At 45.5% G+C, this 21579-nt stretch overlaps 1 protein-coding gene across 2 annotated transcripts in view; it reads right to left on the reverse strand.

The window, feature by feature from the left end:
* GABRQ (gamma-aminobutyric acid type A receptor subunit theta) overlaps positions 1–21579 on the reverse strand; it is a 72853-nt gene that overhangs the window by 8422 nt on the left and 42852 nt on the right. For both annotated transcript variants that reach the window (XM_074277512.1, XM_074277511.1), the window contains 5 exons: positions 13774–13994; positions 6222–6304; positions 4594–4731; positions 1632–1784; positions 228–481 (listed from right to left, as the gene is read on the reverse strand). In XM_074277512.1, coding sequence (XP_074133613.1) covers positions 228–481; positions 1632–1784; positions 4594–4731; positions 6222–6304; positions 13774–13994 — 849 coding nt within the window. The remainder of the gene's footprint in view (positions 1–227; positions 482–1631; positions 1785–4593; positions 4732–6221; positions 6305–13773; positions 13995–21579) is intronic.

Consider the following 21579-nt stretch of genomic DNA (forward strand, 5'->3'; position numbering starts at 1 on the left):
ACAGAGGCCCGAGTCTCTTTCGGCTGTTTTAGAGCTTCCCTGGACTCAGTCCAGAGGTGCTGTCATCCCCAGATGATTTCTAGAGTTTGAGTAGACCCTGCAATCCTGACTCCAAAGGAAATCGTGGGGTTACTTCTCATCCCTAGACTAGGACACCCTGTCAGGCTCAGTCTGGGGAAGCTCTAGAACTTTGAAAACCCTAGGAGATGTGGAAGAGGGTGACCAACCTGAGGTCCTCTGCGCCCTTTGCCTTGCTTTCCCTGAGACTGGAAGCGTTTGCCGGCCTGGGCCTGTCTGCTCTGCTCACTGGGACCACGTCCAAAGAAGATGTAATTAACAAAGGCATATTCGAGAAGAGCCAGGAACACAAAGACAAAGCATCCCATGAGATAGATGTCGATTGCCTTGACGTATGGGATCTTGGGAAGGGTCTCCCTCAGGTGAGTGTTGATGGTGGTCATGGTGAGCACCGTAGTTACACCTGCAAACGATATAGCACCAAACCTGTCAGAGGGCTTGGAGCTGGAGAGGACTCGGGTGTTGGGGGTCCCTTTGTCACTAAGGCTGCAGGCTGCCGCATCTGTAGCAAATTAGAATCAAGTAGATGATGCAGGAGAAGCAGGGGAGGCCTAGCCGCACAGTGCACTGGCTTGGTGCCTTTGCTTAACTGAGGTGTTTTGTTTTGTTTTTTAGTTAAAGAGAGAGATGGATTTCAAGGGGAGGGACTTTGACGTTGGAACAGCTAGGTGGCATGGGAAATAGAGGCCTGGCTTTGGAATCGAGAGGACCCGAGTACAAATGTGACCTCAGACATTTACTAGCTGACTTTGATGTCAAAATAAATGGCATTCCTAAAACTTACTCCTACTCATTTCCAACTTTTTAAACTGCATGGGCAATAGGATACTGGTGAGGATGGAGGACCTTATTCATGTATGTGGGTCTGGGACTTGAGGAGAATCCCTCAACTGGGAGGACTCAGTTGACTTTTAGTCTTACTGCAAAGGAGAACAAGCTTGTCTTTAGTATCCCTCCATCTCCAGCCTCTTCCTGAGCATGTCTCCCAGGTCTGCTTTGGCTCAGATTAAAAGGCCTTTCAGAAGGCTCCATGGCTTATTCTTTGCAGGAGGTTGTTTTATTTTGATGAGAACTTTTGGAGCATAGCATCATAGGCCTAAAGCTGGAGGAACCTTGAGAGCTCAGCACCTGGACTAATCCCCTCATTTTACAAAACAGGAGACTGAGGACCAGAATGGGGGAGGGATTTGGCAAAGGTTATCCATACAAGTAAAGAACAGAGCTAGGATTTGAAAACATGTACTCCAATTCCAGGCCCAGGATTCTTGACTCTCCACCCCACTGAATGGCATGGGATGATTAGAGCCTGTTGTCTTTGTGAGCTCTCTCCACACTGCCCGCATCGGTTCCACATAGCCCAGTGCTCTGAAGATCCCAGTCCTGCCTATAAGTTCAGACTAGCCCCTCACAGGCTGTGCCAGGGCAAGTGTTTAGAGATCTTTTCTTTGGGGAAAGGTGTGGGGAGGGTGGCATCTCAGAGGCCATCTCTCCTTTTCTGTATCCTTGAAAAATGGCTGTAATCCAGGGCGATTACTCCAGAAGCAGAGACTTACCTAGAGCCACCCTGGCAGCAGAAGCATCATAATTGATCCAGAAGGAGACCCAGGACAGGATGGTGATGAGAACAGAGGGCATGTAAGTCTGCAGGATGAAGTAGCCGATGTTTCTCTTGATCCGGAAACTCAGTGACAAACGCAGGTATGAACCTAAGGAGGAGACACCCCAGCCGGCCATTCCTGTTATCTGGCAGTTGACGCCAATGCTACTAAGATAATGGGAATGGGGAGCACTCCAGTGATGCCCTGCTGCATCTAGGCCCAAATACGGATATCTTTTTGGAATTTAAAGCTCATCAAAATTGTTTCCAATCTATCTTCCCAGTCTTGTTAACTGTATTACTCTCCTTCACACACTCTGTGTTTCCCCGTGGGATTCTTTCTCTTGCCCCTAGGCTCTTTCATATGCTGTCCTTTATGCCATCCAACCTTTGCCTCTTGTAACTCCCATCTTCCCTTAAGGGTCCCTTAAGTGCCCCCTCCTACATGAGACCTGCCCTGATCTCCCCAGTTGTGCCCTGCCAATTTTTGTGGTGATTGACTTATTTGTGTATATGCCATTGCCCCTCCCCCCAGTGGAATGTAAGTTCCTTGATGGCAGGGGCTCTTTCATTTTCGATTTTGTATACTTATCATCTAGCATAGTCCCTGGCACACAGTGGGCCCTTTAATAAATGCTTGTTAAATCGGATTGTTGAACGGAATCTGTAGGGAGGAGTATAAAGAGGGAGGCACACAAGAGAATGATTGTGAGTGTCAACGTCTTGAAAGGATGTTCTCCACCCAGCTGTCAATTTATCAGCAAACCAGTGCTTGCTGGAGGCACTGACAATGCCAAGCCACTAGCCCTTGGCCAATCTGCACTCAGCTCACTAGAATCTGATGGCTACTACATGGGCTATACATTGGTGTTAGCAAGCCAGGTCCCCGGTAGGCAGGAACTCAATTGTCTCCGTCGTACCGGTTCATAATGGACTGAACTGTGGGTATGATGAGTAGCCCGTTAGGCTCCTTCCAACAGAAGGAAGGGAAGGGCAACATGAGAGGCATGTGACTGGCCTTTGGCAGAAGAGAGGTCACCATGATAATAAAGATCCCTTTTTAACAATAACTCATGTTTTTGGAGAATGTTAAGGTTTATAGAGTGATTTCTTCATGACAATCCTGGGTGGTAGGATTATTTCCCCCTCCTTTACAGGAAGTGAAACCGAGGTTCTGGTGGGGGAGGGGGGAGGAGAGAGAGGGAATTGTCTAAGGCCATACAGTTAGGAATTGACCGAGCTGGAATTTGAGGCCTGCTGTCTTTCTGTCACTTTTTGAGCTGTAAAGGCCAAGTTGGCCCCTAGATCTCTCTATCTTTTAGATTTTCCCTAAATATTCCTAAGGTCAAAACATAGGGGAGAGATCATTTCACCAAACCTGATGAAGAGCATGGTCATTTCTAAAGCCTCTAGTGAGAAATCATTTTTTCTGCTTGGGCTTGGTTCTGGCAGATAGCTGGACTTGGGAAAACTTTTGTCTTATTCTTTGACCCATTGGTTTGAAGGTGACATTGGCTAGAACTCCCAGAAACCCAGACCCTTTCAAATGGTAGCCACTAGCGCCTCTAAGCAGCTAGCTTGTTTCTTAGGAGCAAATACGAACTAACTTAGGAAATGCTGTGATGAAAGGCAAAAACTACCTAGCATATTCCTAGAAAAACAGTGGAGAGCCCAATGGAAGTCTAAGCTATTGGGCACAGGGGCAGCTGCTTCCAGGATGGGGGCGCTGATGAGAAAGGGGACTCCATGTGACTGAAATGAGCTTCACAGGTAGGTACCAACTGAGGGAGCCCTGCATTCTGGGGCTTATGACTAAATAGAGGATTCTGAGCTGGAAGGGTTCCAGGGCCATCATGTCTAACCCTCTTAGTCAACATATGAGAAACTGAGGCCTATAGAGAGGTTCCACAGGTATACTTCTTGGTACTCTGAATTGGGCACAAGGAAGCTTTTCCATGGTCTGTATGTTAACCTAGTCAGGGGCTATAACCCAAGAAGAGAGGGGCTGGACTACATGACCACTAAGGTAGAGAACCTTTGATTCTGGCAGCCCTGGGTGTGGAGCTGTCACTTCAGTCCCCAGTTCCCTACTCAGGAGGCTGTCTGGTTTGTCTTGTTTTTCTTGCTTGACTTCTGAGGACCATCTGAAGGTGAAGATCCTTCAGTCAGGACATGGGAGGGTTCAGTTGCCCCATGAGCCCCTGTTATAGAGCAGAGGATGCCAGGTAGACAGGTGAGGTGTGGTTCTTTGAAGAGCAGCTGACCTCTCTGGGCTGAGCTCCCTCTGAGGCCCTGGCACAGATTCATTCTGTGAGGTAGGGGTGAGGGTGCAAAGAGGGGAGGGAGAGAAGGCTCCTCCCTGAGACCACCCTCCCAGGAGCACTTGAGCTAGGGCAGGGGAAAGAGAAAATCAAGAGACGCACAGACAAGGGAGACAGAGGAAAAGGGCAGGAGAGAAATGGAGCCTGTTCTGACTGAATGAATATGCGTTTATTAAGCGCTCATGATGTATCAAGCACTGTGCTAAGCACTAGGGATACAGAGGAAAAAAGCAAAGGCGGTCCAGAGCAGGTAAGGGGATGGGGAGAGGGGAAAAGAGAGGGAGGAGGAAGGAGTGATAAAGAAGTAGAAAGAGAGTGGAATAGGGAGAGGTTGAGTCAGAGTGAGACACACACAGACAGAGAGGGACAGGGAGACAGAGAAGGAGAAAGAGAGAGAAAAGGAGATGGAGAGGATGAGAGAGAAAGAGATAGAGATAGTGGCACAGAGACAGATATAGAGGCAGAGAGCAAGGCAGAAAGAGACAGGGAAAGTCATAGACATAGAGAGAGAGAGGCAGAGACAGAAACAGAGGCAGAGGTAAGAAAGGGTAGGAGAAGGGTAGTTAGTGGTTTGGCATGTGGGTTTCCGGGGCCCACCTGTGGTAAACACCACTTCTCGGGTAACCAGTCTTTGTTCCATGATGGTAAACTGAGGTAGCTCCAGTGTATCCATCCCGGTCACAGCCGAGTCATTCCCTTGCCAGTAGAACACAATGTCATCAACGGTGTAGCCATCTGGAAGGAGGAGGTGGAAGAAGAGAGGCAGGGAGATGGGTCAGTTTCGGAATACACCCACAAGGGTCCTGGCAAGTATTTCCTGGGGGGGTACTCAGGAGAATGGGAAAAGCTTTCCTCTAGGTCTTCAGCAGGGACCCCATAGTAGGACAGAGGGTCACCAGGGGGGGGACTTGCTATGAGGCCATGTGGACAAAGGGCCAATTTGAGAGTTTCTGAGCTAAGAGGCTAACTACCCTTCTCCCACCCTTTCTTACCTCTGCCTCTCTCTCTGCCTCTACATCTGTCTCTGTGCCACTATCTCTATCTCTTTCTCTCTCATCCTCTCCATCTCCTTTTCTCTCTCTTTCTCCTTCTCTGTCTCTTTGTCTCTGTGTGTGTGTCACTCTGACTCTCCTGTCACATGATTTGTGGGTGCCTTGGATTTCATTTCTCAATGACTTTTCAAGTGACCATATAAGTCTTCCCACTGTCCCAGTGGCCAATGCAATTCTTGACCCTAATTCTTCCCTTCAACCTAACCCTTGGTGCTTCCTAGTGAGGCAAGCCCCATGTTATGCACAAAGGGGGAAGCATTGGTGTACAAGCTAATATGTTGTCAGCTGTCTGCCCCTGAGTCTTTGGCTAATATTTGTACCCAGGATGAATGAAAAAGCATGGAAAAGGATGAAGTCTTTATTCTTAAGCTCCTAAGGGTCACTGGCCTTCCCTCCCTCAGTTGACTTCTGTCAATAGCGACCCTCCCAGAGAAACAGAAGCCAACTCAAAAGACTAGAATTAGTTTCAAATTGTTCAAGTGGCAAGACAAAATGTTAAGGATAGAATCTTGTTTCCCACATTCTGAGTAAGGCTTCCGAGTAATGATAAACAAAAATAAAAACTGGTTTTAACAGTAGCAAATTTCCCACAAGTGTCTCAAAACAAAATCACAGTGTAGGGAATTGTGTACAATTCCCAACCCACTATTTTCTTGGTCATAAACTATTCTCCAAATACCAAGAACTCCCAAGTATGACATCAATCATTAGTGCCTTCAGGATCTCATTTACATTCTGTGACCAATCAGGCTGAGTGCACCAATTTGCTGTTTACCCTAACCTTTCAAGAACATAACTAGTACTTTATCAGATGAACATTCACAAAGAGAGCATCAAGTTTTTGGATAATGCCGTGTTAGAATTCATTGTCTTATGTTCATTTGGATGGGAAGCAAAAAAGGTAATAGATTTGGGGAGTGGTTGGAATTAAAAAAAAGTTTTTGATTGAATTTCATCAGTCAACAAGAAGAAAGAAGCAAGGGTCTCTCTGGCTGCTGGAAACTCCAATTCAACTGGCACGCATCTAGAGGCAGGGGCTCAGGAAAAAAAGCAAAGTGGAAGCACAAGCTGCCTCTGAGCCCCGCTCCCTAATCCCTGCCATTGCTCCTTCCTTCTTCTGACCCACAGAAGCTAGAGCACAGGGAAGAGAAGGGACCAAGGAGAAATACGTACAGCTTTCAATTTCAAGAGTGCAGTTCTGCTGGTCCAGAGGGTATCTTCGCAGATCCATCATGCAGGCGGCAGTGGTGGTGATTCTGGGCAGAGGAAAGAACATGAAAGAAGACATGAGAGCTAAATGGCAGGAGGGGCTGCTGTTTCAATGGCAGCTGAGGAGATCTGGTGAGGGGGCTGCCAGGAGGGGAAGGATAGGCATTGCATCCTCCATGACATACAGCTCCAATATTGTGAGACATTTCAGTCTGGCTGAGTTTATTCATGGACTTGTTGATTTCCCAGGATAGAAGAGGTAGAAGAAACCTTTTGAGATCATTTAGTCTTCTACTTTCATTTTACAGAGGGGGAAACTGAGGCTGGTCTGGGAAGATGCCAAATGAAACACCCAAGTTACACAGTTAGTAAATGGAACCCAGAGAACAGGAACCCATGACCTTTCATCTCAAATGTGGCACTTCTTCCTCTGCACCAGAGGATTTCAAAGTCTAAAAGATGTTAGACTCATTCTAATCTCTCCTCCCCATTTTGATTATTTTTTTTTTGCTTAATATGCTTATTTTTATGATTTGTACCAGTTTGCTCAGATAGTGTATACAATGATTTGGTTAAGAGTTTAAAGGATCATAGGATTTAGAGCTGAAAGGACCATTTGGTCTACTTTACTCACTTTAAATGGAAAAACTGAGGCCCCTATAGGGGAAATTAGGTATGAGGTATTTTAAGGTTTTAAACTTAGTAACAGCAAGAACTTGCACCCAAGTCTTGTGACTTCAAGTCCAGAGCCTTTGCTACTAAGCTACTACCTCTCTCCCTCCCTCCCCCCACCCTCTTCTTCAGTCTCTATACCCATATAATGAAAAGATTAAAAAGCTTAAGTTTGGAGGGGAAGGAAAGTATTATGTGTGCCACAAAGGAATCTAGAAATCTGACAAGATTACAAATGGAAAAACTGAGTCCCTGGAAATGGCTGAGATATTTATCTTTGGAAAGATAGGAACGAAATGATCAGAGCCAAGGTGCCTGCTGCCAATTCCTAGGCAGAGCTGGTGAGAACCTAGGAGGTCAGAGCATCCCAAGGTCATACAGCCATGAGTAGCAGAGATAGGTTCTGAAGCTCTTGTGGCCTATAAGTACAGCATACTTTGCCCTGTGCCATGCACCTGCCAGTATCTGAGGTCATGAGAATGGAGGTGACTTTCGGTGTCCTGGTGGATAGATAGGCCTGTATGATTACATATAGATATCTGGGGAGCTTAGGGAACATACATGTGCATTAGAGAGAGAGGGTGAAGGTTTATGCATAGGTGGATGTGAAGGGCAGATGGGCCAGAGTGGCTCATGGGAAATTCTAGACTATGGCTTAAGTGAAGAGTGTATGTGACTTAGATGGAGGTTTTAGGAAGAAAAGAGGATTGGGGGATAGAGGTATGGAATGGATGGAGTAAAAAACCCAAACCCTTCATGTCTTATGTAATCATTCCCATAAGCCTCCTCTGTCAGTTTACACTGTCCTCTTAACCCATTCCCTTTCAAAGCTCCATTTTCTCTTTCCAGTCTTACTGAGTTCAATTTCCATTTCATACAGTGTGTTCACATGTGTATGTGTGTATGTGTCTGTTCACCTCCCCCCTTTAATTAGCAATTCCCAAAGCATTCATCAACTGGCATACTTGTTCATGGAGCGGGGGAAAGCAGTGAACTGTTCACTGGGAGCTGAGCAGAGCCCCATGGTCTGAGAGATGAGCCCTGGATGAAACAGGAGGGGATAGGGAACAAAAGGACAAAGAGGGAAGACCTGAGAAGAGAAAGGGAAGCCGAGAGAAGCCCCAGAGAGAGGGTGGCCCAAGGTGGGGAGGAGGGGCAGGCAGTGACCTAAAGGAAGACACAGGAGGAAGGGCAGAGAAAGCTGCAATGGCTGCTTCACTGTCTCTTTAAGAAATCTTATGTGCTAAATTTATCTCTCGCCTGTCTGGGAAGACTGTTTGTGGGAGATGAAGCCTTGAGGAGACTCTTTGCCATTGCCTGCTGTGCTATAAATAGATCTGGAGAGACTAAGGGAGTATACAGATGCACACCCCCCCCCACACACACACGTGCACATTCACACACATATACACACACCCCTACATCCTCCCTGCCTTTGACTCGAACATCCAAACCACCCTTTAAGGGGGAGGGGAAGGAGAGGGGCTTCCATTGGAGCTTGGCTGATGAGAGGAGGAGTGGAGAGGGGAACCAAGTCACCCATGATAAAATTGTGATTAATGGAGTCCATATAGTTTGATTTCTCAGGCAGAGCCAGGGAAAGAGATCAGGCAGTAGACATTGCTTCTGAAGTAATGCCAGACAGGGAGAATGGGGGAGACATTGTGCCATAGGACCCACCTTCTCTTCTTGATTAGCCAGGGCAGAGGTTCCTCATGGTCTCCACCTGCCTATGAGAAAGAGCATTTCTAGAAGGGGCTTCCCTTCCTTTCTCTCAACATGTGAGTTGAATAAAGGAAGGAAACAAATGTTATTCTAGGCAACTTGCTAGCGCTTGTGGGCTGGAAGCAGCCACCAGCATTCTTCTCAGGGAATGGTCTTGCCTTCCAGCTTCTCAGAGAAATGTTTCAGGAACTCCCCTAAGGTTCTCTAGGGAGCAATCTTAGTGCCTGTGCCTTGTCTTCTTGTCTTGCTGGTACAGTGGTGCTATCATTCCAGGTGTTTGCCCAGATTTGGAGGGTATTAATATTGACATTTGGCTATAATGTAGTAATAGTTCGGTCATTTCGATTGTGTTCATCTCTTTGTGACCCCATGTAGGGTTTTCTTTGCAAAGATTCTGGGGCGGTTTGCCATTTTCTTCTCTAGCTCATTTTTACAGATGAGGAAAAGTGAGGCAAGCAAGGTGAAGCCACTTGCCCAGGTTCACACAGCTAGGAAGTGGCTGAGGCTGGATTTGAGAAGAGGAGTCTTTCGGACTCCAGTCCCAGCGCTCTGTCCAGTGCAGCGCCACCGAGCTGCCCTGCTATGGTGCACTCAGCTCTTTATTTGAGGTTTCAGAGGTCTGGGGGTTAAGCCAGGTATGCTCAAAGTGAGATGATAACAGAAAAAAAGGACTTTGACTAATTAGTAAGGAATGCATCTCCACTCCTTATGGGGACTGGGGCCCAGAGGGAGAATTCAGACCATTGAATACAAGAAAGGGGTACCATTGCTCTCTCTTCCCCTCAGGGTTTTGGGAGCCAAAAGTCTTTATCAGGACACTTGGATGACATGGTGCTAAATGAGAAGGGCATAGAATGTGGAGAGAATGATGGTGATAACCCATTTCTTCCAGACCTGGGACAGCAATACCCTGTCATCTTTAGGAGAATCCAGGAGAGCCACAAAGCAGGAGAGAAGTTCTAGCAGCCCCTATGCCAGGGATCTTAGACTGGCTCTGGTATCACTGGAGAGGTTTGAAATTTACTGGCAGCCTCCCCCACATCTCATAGGGTCCACTGCTCTCCAAATCTCATAGCTTTCTTTGCAAGAAGGAATTTTCTTTTTTTGGGGGGGTCAAAGCCTGTTCTCTGTGGTGAAAACTACCACTCATTGAGATTAAAGGCTCTTCCAGTAGCAAGGAAGAACCTTGCTCTTCAATCTTGGTGAACAGCTGGACAAAATGGTGGGCTGAATATTTACAGTACCTCTTTTCATTGTGGCAAACAACTGGAAAGCAAGAGGTTGCCCACCAGCTGAAGAATGGCTGAACAATCGATGGTACATGAAGGTGATGGAATACTATTATGCTATGAGAAATAATTAAGGAGATGGCTTCAGAACATCTGAAAACACTCATATGAACTGATGCAAAGTGAAGTAACAGAACCAGGAGAATAATTTTATATAGAGGCAACAAAAGTGAGAAGTAAAACAACCTCTCTGTGTTCAACACAATGATGAACCACGGATCCAAAGGACTCAGGAAGAAGCATGCTACCCACTTCTAGAGAGCAAGCTAATAGACTCAGAGTAGAGTGAAGCATAATTTCCTTCCTTTTTTGTTTGGTTGGGGGATATGACAACTGTAGCGATTTGTTTTGCTTGAATGTGTATACATTTGTAACAGGTTTAGTTTGTCTTGCCTTCTCAATGGGTCTAGGATGGGAAAGTGGGAAGGAGACAATTTGGAAGTGAAAATAAAATAAAACTGAAGAAAAAACAAAATAGCAGCCTGAGGCGCCCATCCTTCCCTATTGCCATTGTGTATCCAGTTAACTGGCTCAGGATGCTATCCAAAGAGAGGCATTAGGCCATCCTGCTGGCTTGACACCATAACACTGTGGTTTCCAGCTTGGGATGTCAGTCCAGGCCAATCCAATGGAGACTTCCCTATTCAAGTCATGTTTCTTCTCTTACAATACAGCTTCCACAACTCTTTTAAACAACATTTCTCATGGCAGCTCCAAGGGAGATGTTCTCCATTTTCCTAATGGGAATTTGCCAGAGTTAAAGTTGAGGGATACCCAAAGGGTTTGGTTTTCATGAGAAGGCTGCCAGATATCACCAGTGAAGAATTGTTCAAGAGAAGCTGCATCAAGGATTTCATCAGAGAGGTCTATGCAGGATGAGAAGGGTTGGATAGGTTGTGATTTGTAAGTATTTAGCAAGAGTCTGATGTCCCCAAAGAGAAGCTCAGATTGAGTCCTCACTCGGGAAGGCTCTGCCATGTTCCATTTTGATATTAGAGTTTAATGCCTTGGGTGAAGCTTTGGTGCTAATGTTCCCTTTCCGAGAATGTTCTTTGTTCTCTCTGATGGTGACGGGCCGATGAGGGGACAGAGGGAAGTTGGAAGCTCAATTCACCTGCTTGTGTCTCCAGTGACTATTGTGGGTCTACAAGAGATTCAAGCACCCCTGAAGACCAGGCCTTGGCTAGAAAGATGGAAACCAAATTCTGTTGAGAGTTCTTAAGGGTTCTTCACTAGAGGGAGCTTGCATCCTCATACAAGGAAGACATCTTTCTAGTGGAAAGAGAGGCTGAGAGCCAGCCAGAGCAGGCCAAGAAAAGTCTGTCCAATCCTTGGCTAGCTAGCTTTACGTCTGGAAGGATGGGGGGATTCCTCCCAAGTTTCATATGGCCACAGTGAGGATCAGAGGAACTTGTCCATCTCTATGATGAGGGCCCTCTTGAAAAAAGAGAAAGGGTTTGGTTTGACTGGCCTCCAGACTCTACTTTGCTCTAGCAATTCCAATGTAGCAGATTCCAAAGCTTGCTTGCCATCTTGGGAAACCTTTGGGCTCATGGTGTTGTTGCTGCTTTGTTACAGGGAAGAATCTTCCTGGTAGATAGCTCGGGGACTTCCACCTTATTTTCTTCAGAGCCATGTCTGGGTACCCAGGAAGATGCCAACCCTAGGCCTGCTGAATACACAGATCCTAGGTGACACTTGTTTGGGTACCAAAGTCTTCCTTTCTTATGGCTTCTGAGGGCAACAACTACTTTGGCAGAAGAGCCAAATGACCTTAAGTCCTCCTTCCTTTAGGCCCTTCTTTACTCGGGAATGGTTGAAGCGAGGGGTCGAAATGGGCTATAGGTGTAAAGCGACTCAGGACTCAGGGTACAGCCAGAGGGAGCCAGCTTGACCTTTCAGAGGCCCATCTGCTACAGAGCAAGTTTGTCTAGCAGCAGAGGCTGTGACTTGAGGGACATTGAGAAAGATTCTCTTGTACAGCTGATCTGAAGTTGGGGAGAGATTCACATCGGCAAGCTCTGTTAGCTTGGGGACAGACATATTCATAAGCATCATCATGGATTTGAAGTGAGGAGGGACAACTCCCCGTCTTTGAACAGAAGGAGAAACCTGGGGCCTAGACAGATGAAGTGATTTGTCCAAGACCATAAATTTGCAGAAGTGTGAGATTTGAACTTGAGTCCTTGGGCCCCAAAGCCAACATTCTCTCCATGGTACTACATGGCTACTAATGACATGACAGCTTAGTTTTCCAAGTGCTTTATGTCCATTTTCACAATTCAGGCTCCCAAGTGCTCAGTGAGGTGGGTACTCTTGTCTCTTTTACCCTTGGGGAAACTGAGGCTAGAGAGGAAGTAGCTCACCCAGTTAGTCACACAGTTAGTAGGTGCCAAAGACAGGGTAGGAATTTAGATTTTCTTGAGTCCAAGTGCAGCACTTTGAACCCTGGGTTTCCAGATTGATTGTTTGTCCCCTGGCAGAGAGCAGGGTTTGAAACGGACCCGATCAGGAAATTCCGCCTGGGAAGGGCTAAGACCATAGGGTGAGAGTGCTGCTGCTGAAGGTAGTGGGGCAGGATCAAGTGAGGGTACAAGAAGCACCACAAAGATTCTGAGCCCCTAAAGTGGGGCACATGCCAAACTGCATTTTGATGGCAGCTGCTCTCCTCCAGGAAGGACTCTGGAAATGTAGGCAGGGAGGATCTGGAGCCAGAAGAGGGTCAAGGATTCCAGGCTCAGACAGGCAGACTCCAAATTCCCTCTGCTTCCTCACCTCCCCCTGCTTCATGTCTCTCCTTCCCTGCAGCTTGGCTTCCTTGCCTGCCAATTTCACAGCAAAGCCGTAATCCCATGCTTGTGACAGCATTGTGGGAATGATAGAGATGTCACCAGGGAAGCAGCTAGACAGACTGATCACGGGGCAGGGGAAGAGGAGGAGGCCCTGAGGTAGAGGAAGCCTGGCTCTCCCCACCCCATCCTGGTGAATGTGAGAAAAGGCTCAGACTTCAGTAGGAGGTAGGAAGTACAGTGCAAACCTGATTTTTTTTTTAAATGAAAAGATCATATTCTAAGGATTTGGGCTGACTGAATGTTTTACTTTTTTGGGGGGGGGGTATCTGAGGAGCAGGAATCAGAGGAAAGACCAGGCAACAGTGGAGGTCTCTAAATCCCAAGTACATTCCCCATGTGAGTGTACACATGCGCACCCATAAATACATGCAGGCTGCAGGTCACCAATCCTTTGGGGGAGAGAAGTGGGGCAAGACAGTTGTGGCTGTGACTATGCTATGGATACAGCACTCGTTTTTGCGGTGACCTGTGGCCTAGGTTCAGCAGAGAGCTGCATGTGTGATTGTGCTGACTGAGCCCACTCCCATGATTGGACACCAAGAGAGAACACCTTAATCAGTCTCTGTGTCTCTGACTCTTGTCTTTCTCTGCATCTCTCTCTGTCTTTTTCTTTCTCTGTCTCTGTCTCTGTTTCCGTCTTTTTCTCTGTGTGTGTCTATCTTTGTCTCTGTGTATTTTTGTCTCTGTCTCTGTCTGCGTGTCTGTCTGTCTGTCTCTTGCTATTTGTGTTCTTCAGTAACTTTATGGTTTTTTTCCTCTTATTAGATGAGAAGCTTCCTGAGGACAGCAACTCTATCTGCTTCTCTGTCTTACAACTCTCCCCCGCCCCCCCCTAGATAATGGGCCCTTGAAAAAAGTGTACACGTGGTGGGTGTTGCTGAATGCCAATGCCATTTATTCTTGCAGTGGCCACTGAGTGTGATGATGTGGGTTCTTTGCCTAATTGAGTGTGAGTTCTAGTCTCCTAGAGGGAATTACCTGAGGCCATAAAGGACCGTTCCATCAGGGTGGAGACGGATCATGCGGTTCTTCACAGTCACTCCATGCAGGAAGGATTTCTTGTCATTCAGAAAGTAGGTGTCAGGAAGCCACAGCTGATCAGCCACACGGTTGTCCAAAGTCAGGTTGAAATCAAAATCGCTGTATGCCAGGCGCTTGTCCCTCCAGCTCTGCTGGAAATACATGGTGATGGTGTAGTCCTATGAAAATATAAAGAAAAGCAAATATGTTGAAGGTAGTGTGTGTGTGTGTGTGTGTGTGTGTCATTCCAAGTGGTTCATCAAGTCTTCCTCCACTTGCAAAGCCAAAGAAGTGGAGGAAGCTGACACAGACCAGGGACTGAGAGAACTACTGTCCTGGTCTTCTGGGGAGGCAGAGATTTAACCACACTGTAGCCAGTGTCCAAGAGGTCAAAGTCTCTTACCTCCCCCGGAGCCATGTGCCTTCCTCTGTCAGTTCTCAGAAAGAAAAGTTCCTGTTAGATGAAAGAGGCCTTGGTGGGATACAGTCTTACAGCTACCTGGGTCAGTACTCTGGAGAGGGTAGTCGAGGAACACAGCATGGCTGACAGGACAGAGAGGGAGACTCAAGACCTTTCTTGGTTGTATTGCACCAGCTTGGTGCAATGGAAAGAATATGGGTCTGGGAGGCAAGAGACCTGGGTTCCACTCCTAACTTGGTCAGGGGCAGAAATGGGGACCTGTGATTTGATTAGCATAGGGAATTCCCAGGTGGAGAAACTGCCTCCGCCAACCCAGGTAAGAACTTTCTCTGCAACTTCCAGTCTTAAGACAGTCACAGGTTTAAGTGGCTGGCCCAGGGTCATATAGATTTGCAGTCATACGATGTCCAAAGTAGGATTTGAATCCAGGGCTTGCTGGTTGGGTACCAGCTGTGTAAACTTGGGCAACCCCCTTTTAGCCCTCTGAGGACTAGTCTTCTCCCCTGAAAAAATGGGCATACAAATTCCTGTCTGGCCTTTCTCTTTGGGCTGCTGAGATTAAGCTAATGTTCTGATACTTCCATACCTAAGTGTGACACGGGGATCATCCTGACAGGAGGCATTTCAGGAGAAGTTTTACCCATGGTTTCCAGCTTAGGCTCTGTCTAAGAGGGGAAACTCCCATGGAATGTGCACATTTCCCTGGCGCCTAAGCCAAATCAGCCTCTGCATAAGTGGCTCCTTTCATTTCCCTCCCAGCCCAAGTACTGGACACTCACTGGAAGGGGGTGGAACTGAGCAAGATACAAAGAGGGATTCAGTCCACTTGTGGTGTTTGTAGTACAAATAGAGATCCCACCTGAAACTTCCATTCCCCTGTGGGGACAGCAATGAGGAAGGCACCGTCCTTTTTCATAAACTATCTCCATTGAGCTGCAATGGGTGTTTTTCACAGTTACACATCACAAATCACAATCTTCCCTATGCATTTCAGCATTATCAATAAGTGAGTTAGCAAGGGGACCCATTATTAGTGTAGCTCATTCCCTGAGCTTCTTAGTTGATCTCTCCAAGGTCCTTACACCATTAGTTGCATTTCCTTTCTTCCCCCCCCCCCACAAAAAAAAGGGTGAGTATAGACCAGAAGCCTAGTGATTGCTGGACACTGAAGCCTTTCCCAATTAACCCTCCCTCCCTCCCTCCCTCCCCACAAACATGCATACACACAGTGCCGTGGCTCAGCCTTCCAGCTGTTTTTCAGCTTTGGGTCATGCAGAGTTAAGGGAGCAATGCAAGAGCATAGCTGAGCAGGATGTGTTAGTTGCTTGGAAGCCAGGTAGCTGAGCAAGGACAAAGAGATCTAGTTTAATAAAGAATCTCACAGTTACAAGGAAATGTGCAGGGTTAGAGCCAAAGAATTATCTTTCTACTAATCTTTGGAATATAGTAGGCAAGAGGAGTCAATGGCTGTAGCTGCTCCAATAGCTGCCTAAGGGCTTTTGCTGCCAATGTTTTAAGCTTGGATTGATGTAGGGTTCCTGCTTAATGTTCTCTCCCCGCCAGTATCTGACCAGTTCCTAAGTCCTCTAGGCAGTCAGATTCCTTTCTGGTATCCTTCACCTATCCAGAAGATATGAACTACAAGAAGATATTAATAATGAAGAGCATCAGAATCTCAGACTTGGAAGGGACCGAACTGGCCGTCTAGTTCAACTCATACATGAACAAGGATCTCCTCTCTAATATTTCTATGAAACATTTAAGGAGTCTCTGCTTGAGGACCTTAAATGAAGAGGGCTGACCACTTAGTAGGGTCAGTTTCTCCTTAAGGGGCACAGCAGGCTGCTATACTAGGGCACTGGGCCTAGAGGTGGTAGAAAGAACACTGCACGTGGATCTAGGATAATTGGATTCCTGCTCTGAGTCTGTGGGCAAGAACTTTGATCTATCTGAGCCTTAGCTTCCTGACCCATGAAATGGGGACACTTTGAGGGGTTGTTGGGAGAAAAGCACTTTATAATCCCAGAAGATTTGAGCCACTCTAGTTATTCCCTGGCTTGGACTATGTCAGTGTCTGTATCTGCCCAGGGCTGCTTAGAACTCTTCAGAAGAAAGGGGATCTGCAGAATGGTGACATCACAGCTAATCCACATGATTAAAAAAATGAAGATTTTTTTTTCCCCCATTAAGAAAGAAGCACTGTAGTTTAGGCTGCTACCCTCACTGCTAGCTACCAGCTGTCTAGAGGAAGTCCTTTGCTTCTTGCCACTGGACTTCTCCTTTTTTATGAGGAGAGATCTTAGCAGACAGTTACTATGTGAGGTGGACACTGTGCCTAGAGAGTCCTTGGGCCCATGTAGATCCACTGAAGGCTCCAGCTGCTCTCCCACTTATCAGCATCCGGAACTTTCTACCTTCCATTCATGGCCTAGGATTTCAATTGTCTGCTCAATATCCACTGGGGTATTCTGCCCAGATCTTGAACCCAACACATCCACAGTGTGATTCCAATGGAATCCTTATGCTCAAATCACAAGGTCTAAAGCTGAAGTCGTTTTTGATTTTTCTTTCTCCTTCACTTTCTGCCCTCTCCATCCAATTTGTTCTTACCAAGTCTTAGTGATTGATTCTTCCTCTATCTCAGATCCATTCTGCATCATTATCTTGGGGTTAGACTATTACAGTAGCCATCTAAATAGTTGGTTTGCTTCCATCTCTAATCTATATTTCCTATTGTTGCCAGCATGTTCTTCTTAACATACAACTCTGATCATGTCACTCCTCTACTCAAAAAGTAAGTGCTGCAGTGGCTCCCTAGTGCTTAGTCACCAACTCCTCATTTTGGCATTCAGGACTTTTTAATTTGGCTCCAACTCACATTTCCAGCCTGACTTTACACTTCACAAATTTTCTAAGCAAATCCATGAAGTCTCCCTTGATGTCACCAGCTAGACATGACTTATCTTTCCTCAGTTTTTTCATGTTTCTCTCTTTATCTCTCTCTTGCAATTATTGTGTTCTAAATGGCATGATGCAGAATACTCCCCCTAATGGCATTCATTGGTTCTGTGGAAATACAACTCTAGGTGAAACATACTTATGGGGGGCAGTTGGTTCCATAGCAACAAGAGTTATAAATGGAAGAACTGTTCTTGGGCAGCCTAAATCTAGACAAAAAAAGCTTCAGTGTCTTTAGAGAGACCTGCAATTATAACGGGGCTAAGCTGGGCAGGCTGCTTGGATATGCAGGAAGACTCAAGGTGTACAGATAAAAAACCCTAAATCTTTGCTTGGATCCTTGGGGAAGAATGGTGGGGGTGGGTAGGAAAGGGATGAGAAGATAACTGGCTTAAGGATAAGCAGTCAAAATGCCACATATTTATCTAGGTGGAGAATGGAAATCCTCTCATGTGTAATTTAAGATCTCATTAAAGATAACTATTCTCAAAAGAGTCTGGGTATTGTTTCTCAGAAAACAATCTTTTGCTCACAGCTTGGAAAGAGACAATTCATCACCCCTAGAGGCAAAAGGCATTCATAAAAGCATACTGAGTTCTAGCAAAGACTGCAAAAAGCTGTGTTGAGGGTTGGGAAAGGGGTCACGCTTCTTCAAATAATTCGAGGAAATCCAGTCACCAGTGGGGCAGTGACTTTGACCTTGCAGAGATTAGGCTAAATGTCTGAAAAATTTCAGGCTTAATTGATTTTTTGGGTTCTCTTTCCCTTTGTCTTACAGAAGCAACTAGGTGAAACCATTCAATACCGCTTTGTTATGAATGGGGCTGTTGCTTACTGCTAAGACAAACTCTATCAAGTGTTTAACATGCTTACTTAGTTATCTCACATTTCTATAGCTTTCGGAGGCACAAAACACTTACCTCCCAACAACTCCAGGAGATAAGGAGAACAAGTGATTATATTAAGGGAGGAATAAGGAAGCAGGCACTCATTTTTGGGTGGGGATTGACTACAATGGATTAGCAATCTAATTGTGAAATGATGTTGAATGAGGAACTCTTTAAGTGTGTGTGTGTGTGTGTGTGTGTGTGTGTGTGTGTGTGTGTGTCCACATCTTCCCTTCCTCACTCTAGGGTCTTTGAGGGAAGGACTATGTCTAGCTTCACAGATTCACAGCACATCAGTTAGAAGGGTCTTCAGGGGATAGCTAGTCAATACCATAACAGGTATCTCCTCAAAAATAAGACAGTCCATTCCACTTTGGGAGAGCTCTCATTGTTAGTAAATTTTTCTTTCCATTGAGTCTTTTTTTTTTTTTCCCTGAGGCTGGGGGTTAAGTGACTTGCCCAGGGTCACATAGCTAGGAAGTGTTAAGTGTCTGAGACCAGATTTGAACTCAGGTCCTCCTGCGCCACCTAGCTGCCCCCCCCCCCCATTGAGTCTTAATTGGTCTCCGTAGCATCTTTCTATGCCCAGTGCCTGGGATAATTCTCTGTACACATTGTCAACACATTAATAGCATGGCTACATAAAAAACATTATAAGTGAGGGTTCTGCTTCCATTCAGATGGATAGCAACCTATTTAGATGATTCTCTTGGAGCAGTTGCCAAAAACTCAGGGAAGTAAAATAAGTAAGGTCTCATGGGTAGTAAGGGCAGAACCAAGATTTGACCTGAGGTTCCCCTAATTCTACACTAGTTCTTTCTACCTCCTCATATAGACAAAAGAGTTTGGGACTTGGGAGAAGTAAAGTGTCTAGATTATGGTTTTGGAACCCATCTGCATGATCTTGGCAGTTCCTTCAAAGCTGCCAACTGGCCATTCTATTATTACTGGTTGGGGGCTGATTACATTGCTGTCAAAATCCAGAAACAGGTTTTTAAAAATAACTTACCATTTTGGTAACTGACAATAACTCTTACTAAATTTCAGATAGTCAAACCAGGTTGAATAGGAATACTGAACTTTGAGCTATTGCTATTTCATCAACAGCAGGATTGAAGAGGAGAGCATTTTTGAAGACCTCAAGATTTTCTGTTTGTTCTACAATCAAGTCCTGAGAACCTTGAACTAATCTAAAAAAGGTGAGTGACATATTCACCTATCTCAGTTGACTTGACTATAGATGAGATGCAGAGAACAGAGGTCCGAGTGACATATCTTTCTCAGAACCATGGAATCCTAGAGCTGGGAGGGATCTCCGAAAGTGTCTGATTGAAGTCTTTCACTTTTACACATGGGTCATCTCTCAATCCTCCATCAGCTTTTGCTGTTGTTTTGATGTTGCCAAATGAATGCAATAGGCAGGATGACACAATGTTTCACCCAGTTCTGAGATTTTGTGATTAGGAGAATATAACCTTCTCTATCTCCCTTTTCCTGCACATCCTTCCTCTCTCCCTTTGTGATGAGCGAAGCCAACATCTGTGCTTCATCATGGAAAGAAGCTTTTGGAATGGAAACTGGGGAGAAAATGACTTTTGTCCGGTCAAACCCCACATAGGCAGAAAAGCCTACCCTGAGAAAACCAGGAGGCGACATCCCTGAATTTCCTGGTTCAGTTTCGGGAATACCAGGAGGAAGGCTGACTTTTTTCTGTCTGCATTCTCTTACCCTATGACTAACAGATATATCTGTAAAAAAGCCTGGGACTTTTCAAAAGGCACTATAGGAGTACTGCTACAGAAGGTATGAGAGTCACTAGAGACACCCACCAGAAGCCTTAAGCATAGCTGGCATCTTTAGGAGAGAGAATGCCAGTGAGAACTCTGGGTTTGGGTGATTTGTGTCCTCCAGGTTAGAAAGCATGAAGGGAGAACTCCCCCAAATGTCTCCTGATGAGATGGAGTCCAAGCAAAAAATGGCAAGAGCTCCTGCGTTGTTGATAAAGACTAGTATGAGGTTTCTCTCTAGGTACCTACATTTTTGAGCTGATGGAAAAGAAAGGGAGGCACGACATAGAAGGATAAATATTTAAGGCAAATGATTGGGAAGAAGAAAAGAGAGTGATACTGGGATGTCGGAAGTCAGTGACATCCTTTGGATTATTTGGAAAAGGTTCTGTGAAACCCATTTGAGGGCTAAGAGTTAACCCAGAACTCATGAAGAGGATAGTCAAACCAGGTTGACTAGGAACTTTGGGCTATTGCCATTTCATCAACAGCAATACGGAAGAGGAGAGCTCTTTGGAAGATTTAGGTCACATCTCAGGGTTTTCTGCTTCTACAATCCAGGACTTGGTTTCTCATGTAGGTCTAGAACCTGAACTTGTCAGGTTCACACAAATGAAATTCACATGACTGATGTAAAATTTCAAGAGCCAATTTCTCATTTAGGGAGAACTTCCATAATGTGAACTAGAGAATAGTCACATTCAGGACTGAATGCTTAGACACAAGAAATAGTCAGTAACGAATGGCTCAGCTTGGAAAGAGTCTGACATTTAGTTGCTCAAGGGATTTATGCTTGGTCTTTTGTTATTTAATATTTTTATCGATGACTTGCATAGAGGCATACATGATGTGCTTATCATATTTGCAAATGACACAAAGCTAGTAGGATTAGTTTACATTTTCTATAACTGATTCAGACTCAAAAAGATCTGGATAGGTTACAATACTGAACTGAATCTAATCAAATGACATTCAGTGGGAATAAGTGAAACTTTATAGTCTTATACTTGGGCACAAGAAATCAACTTCACAAGTATAAAATGGGAGAGGTTTGACTCGATAGCTAGCCACTCATCTGAAAATTGGGCGTTTTAATGAATTGTAAGCTCAGTGTGAGTGAACAGTGTGAAGTGACTGACAAAAATGCTAATGAAGTCGTAGGCTCCAGGAAGAAAGCTACAGTATTTAGGAGTTGGGAGAGGAGAGTCCTACTGTACCCTAGTCACATCAGATCTGCAGTGGTAAGTTCAGTTTTGGGGCAGGCAGTTTAGGAAAGACAGTGATTACCTAGAGAAAATCCAGAGGAGGGAGAGCAGATTGGCGAAGGGTAGTTTTTCACAGAAGGGAAATCATGGGTTGAGCCCCTTTAATTGCTGGACAAAGGAAATGAGATCCAATTGTACCCGACAATTATGCTCGATTACGTCCACTGTAGCACACTTTGCTCTTGGTGGGCGTTAGTCCTGGTTATCCTAAGGCAATATGTTTCTCTCAGTACTATATTCTCCAGTACTATATCGATCACATTGTTCACACTAGTCAATCTTTATCTTCATTTGTGAAGCCCATTCTCATATTTCCTAAGTCTTCTTCAGTGGATTACTCTGGAGAGCCCTAAATCACTTTCTATACCCACTTAGGCATAGATAACCAATGTATTTCATCAGGATACCTCTCAAAGGTTAAGAACTCATGGTCCGACGGGAGAACC

Source organism: Sminthopsis crassicaudata, chromosome X (genome assembly GCF_048593235.1).
Source record: "Sminthopsis crassicaudata isolate SCR6 chromosome X, ASM4859323v1, whole genome shotgun sequence".
Taxonomy (NCBI): domain Eukaryota; kingdom Metazoa; phylum Chordata; class Mammalia; order Dasyuromorphia; family Dasyuridae; genus Sminthopsis; species Sminthopsis crassicaudata.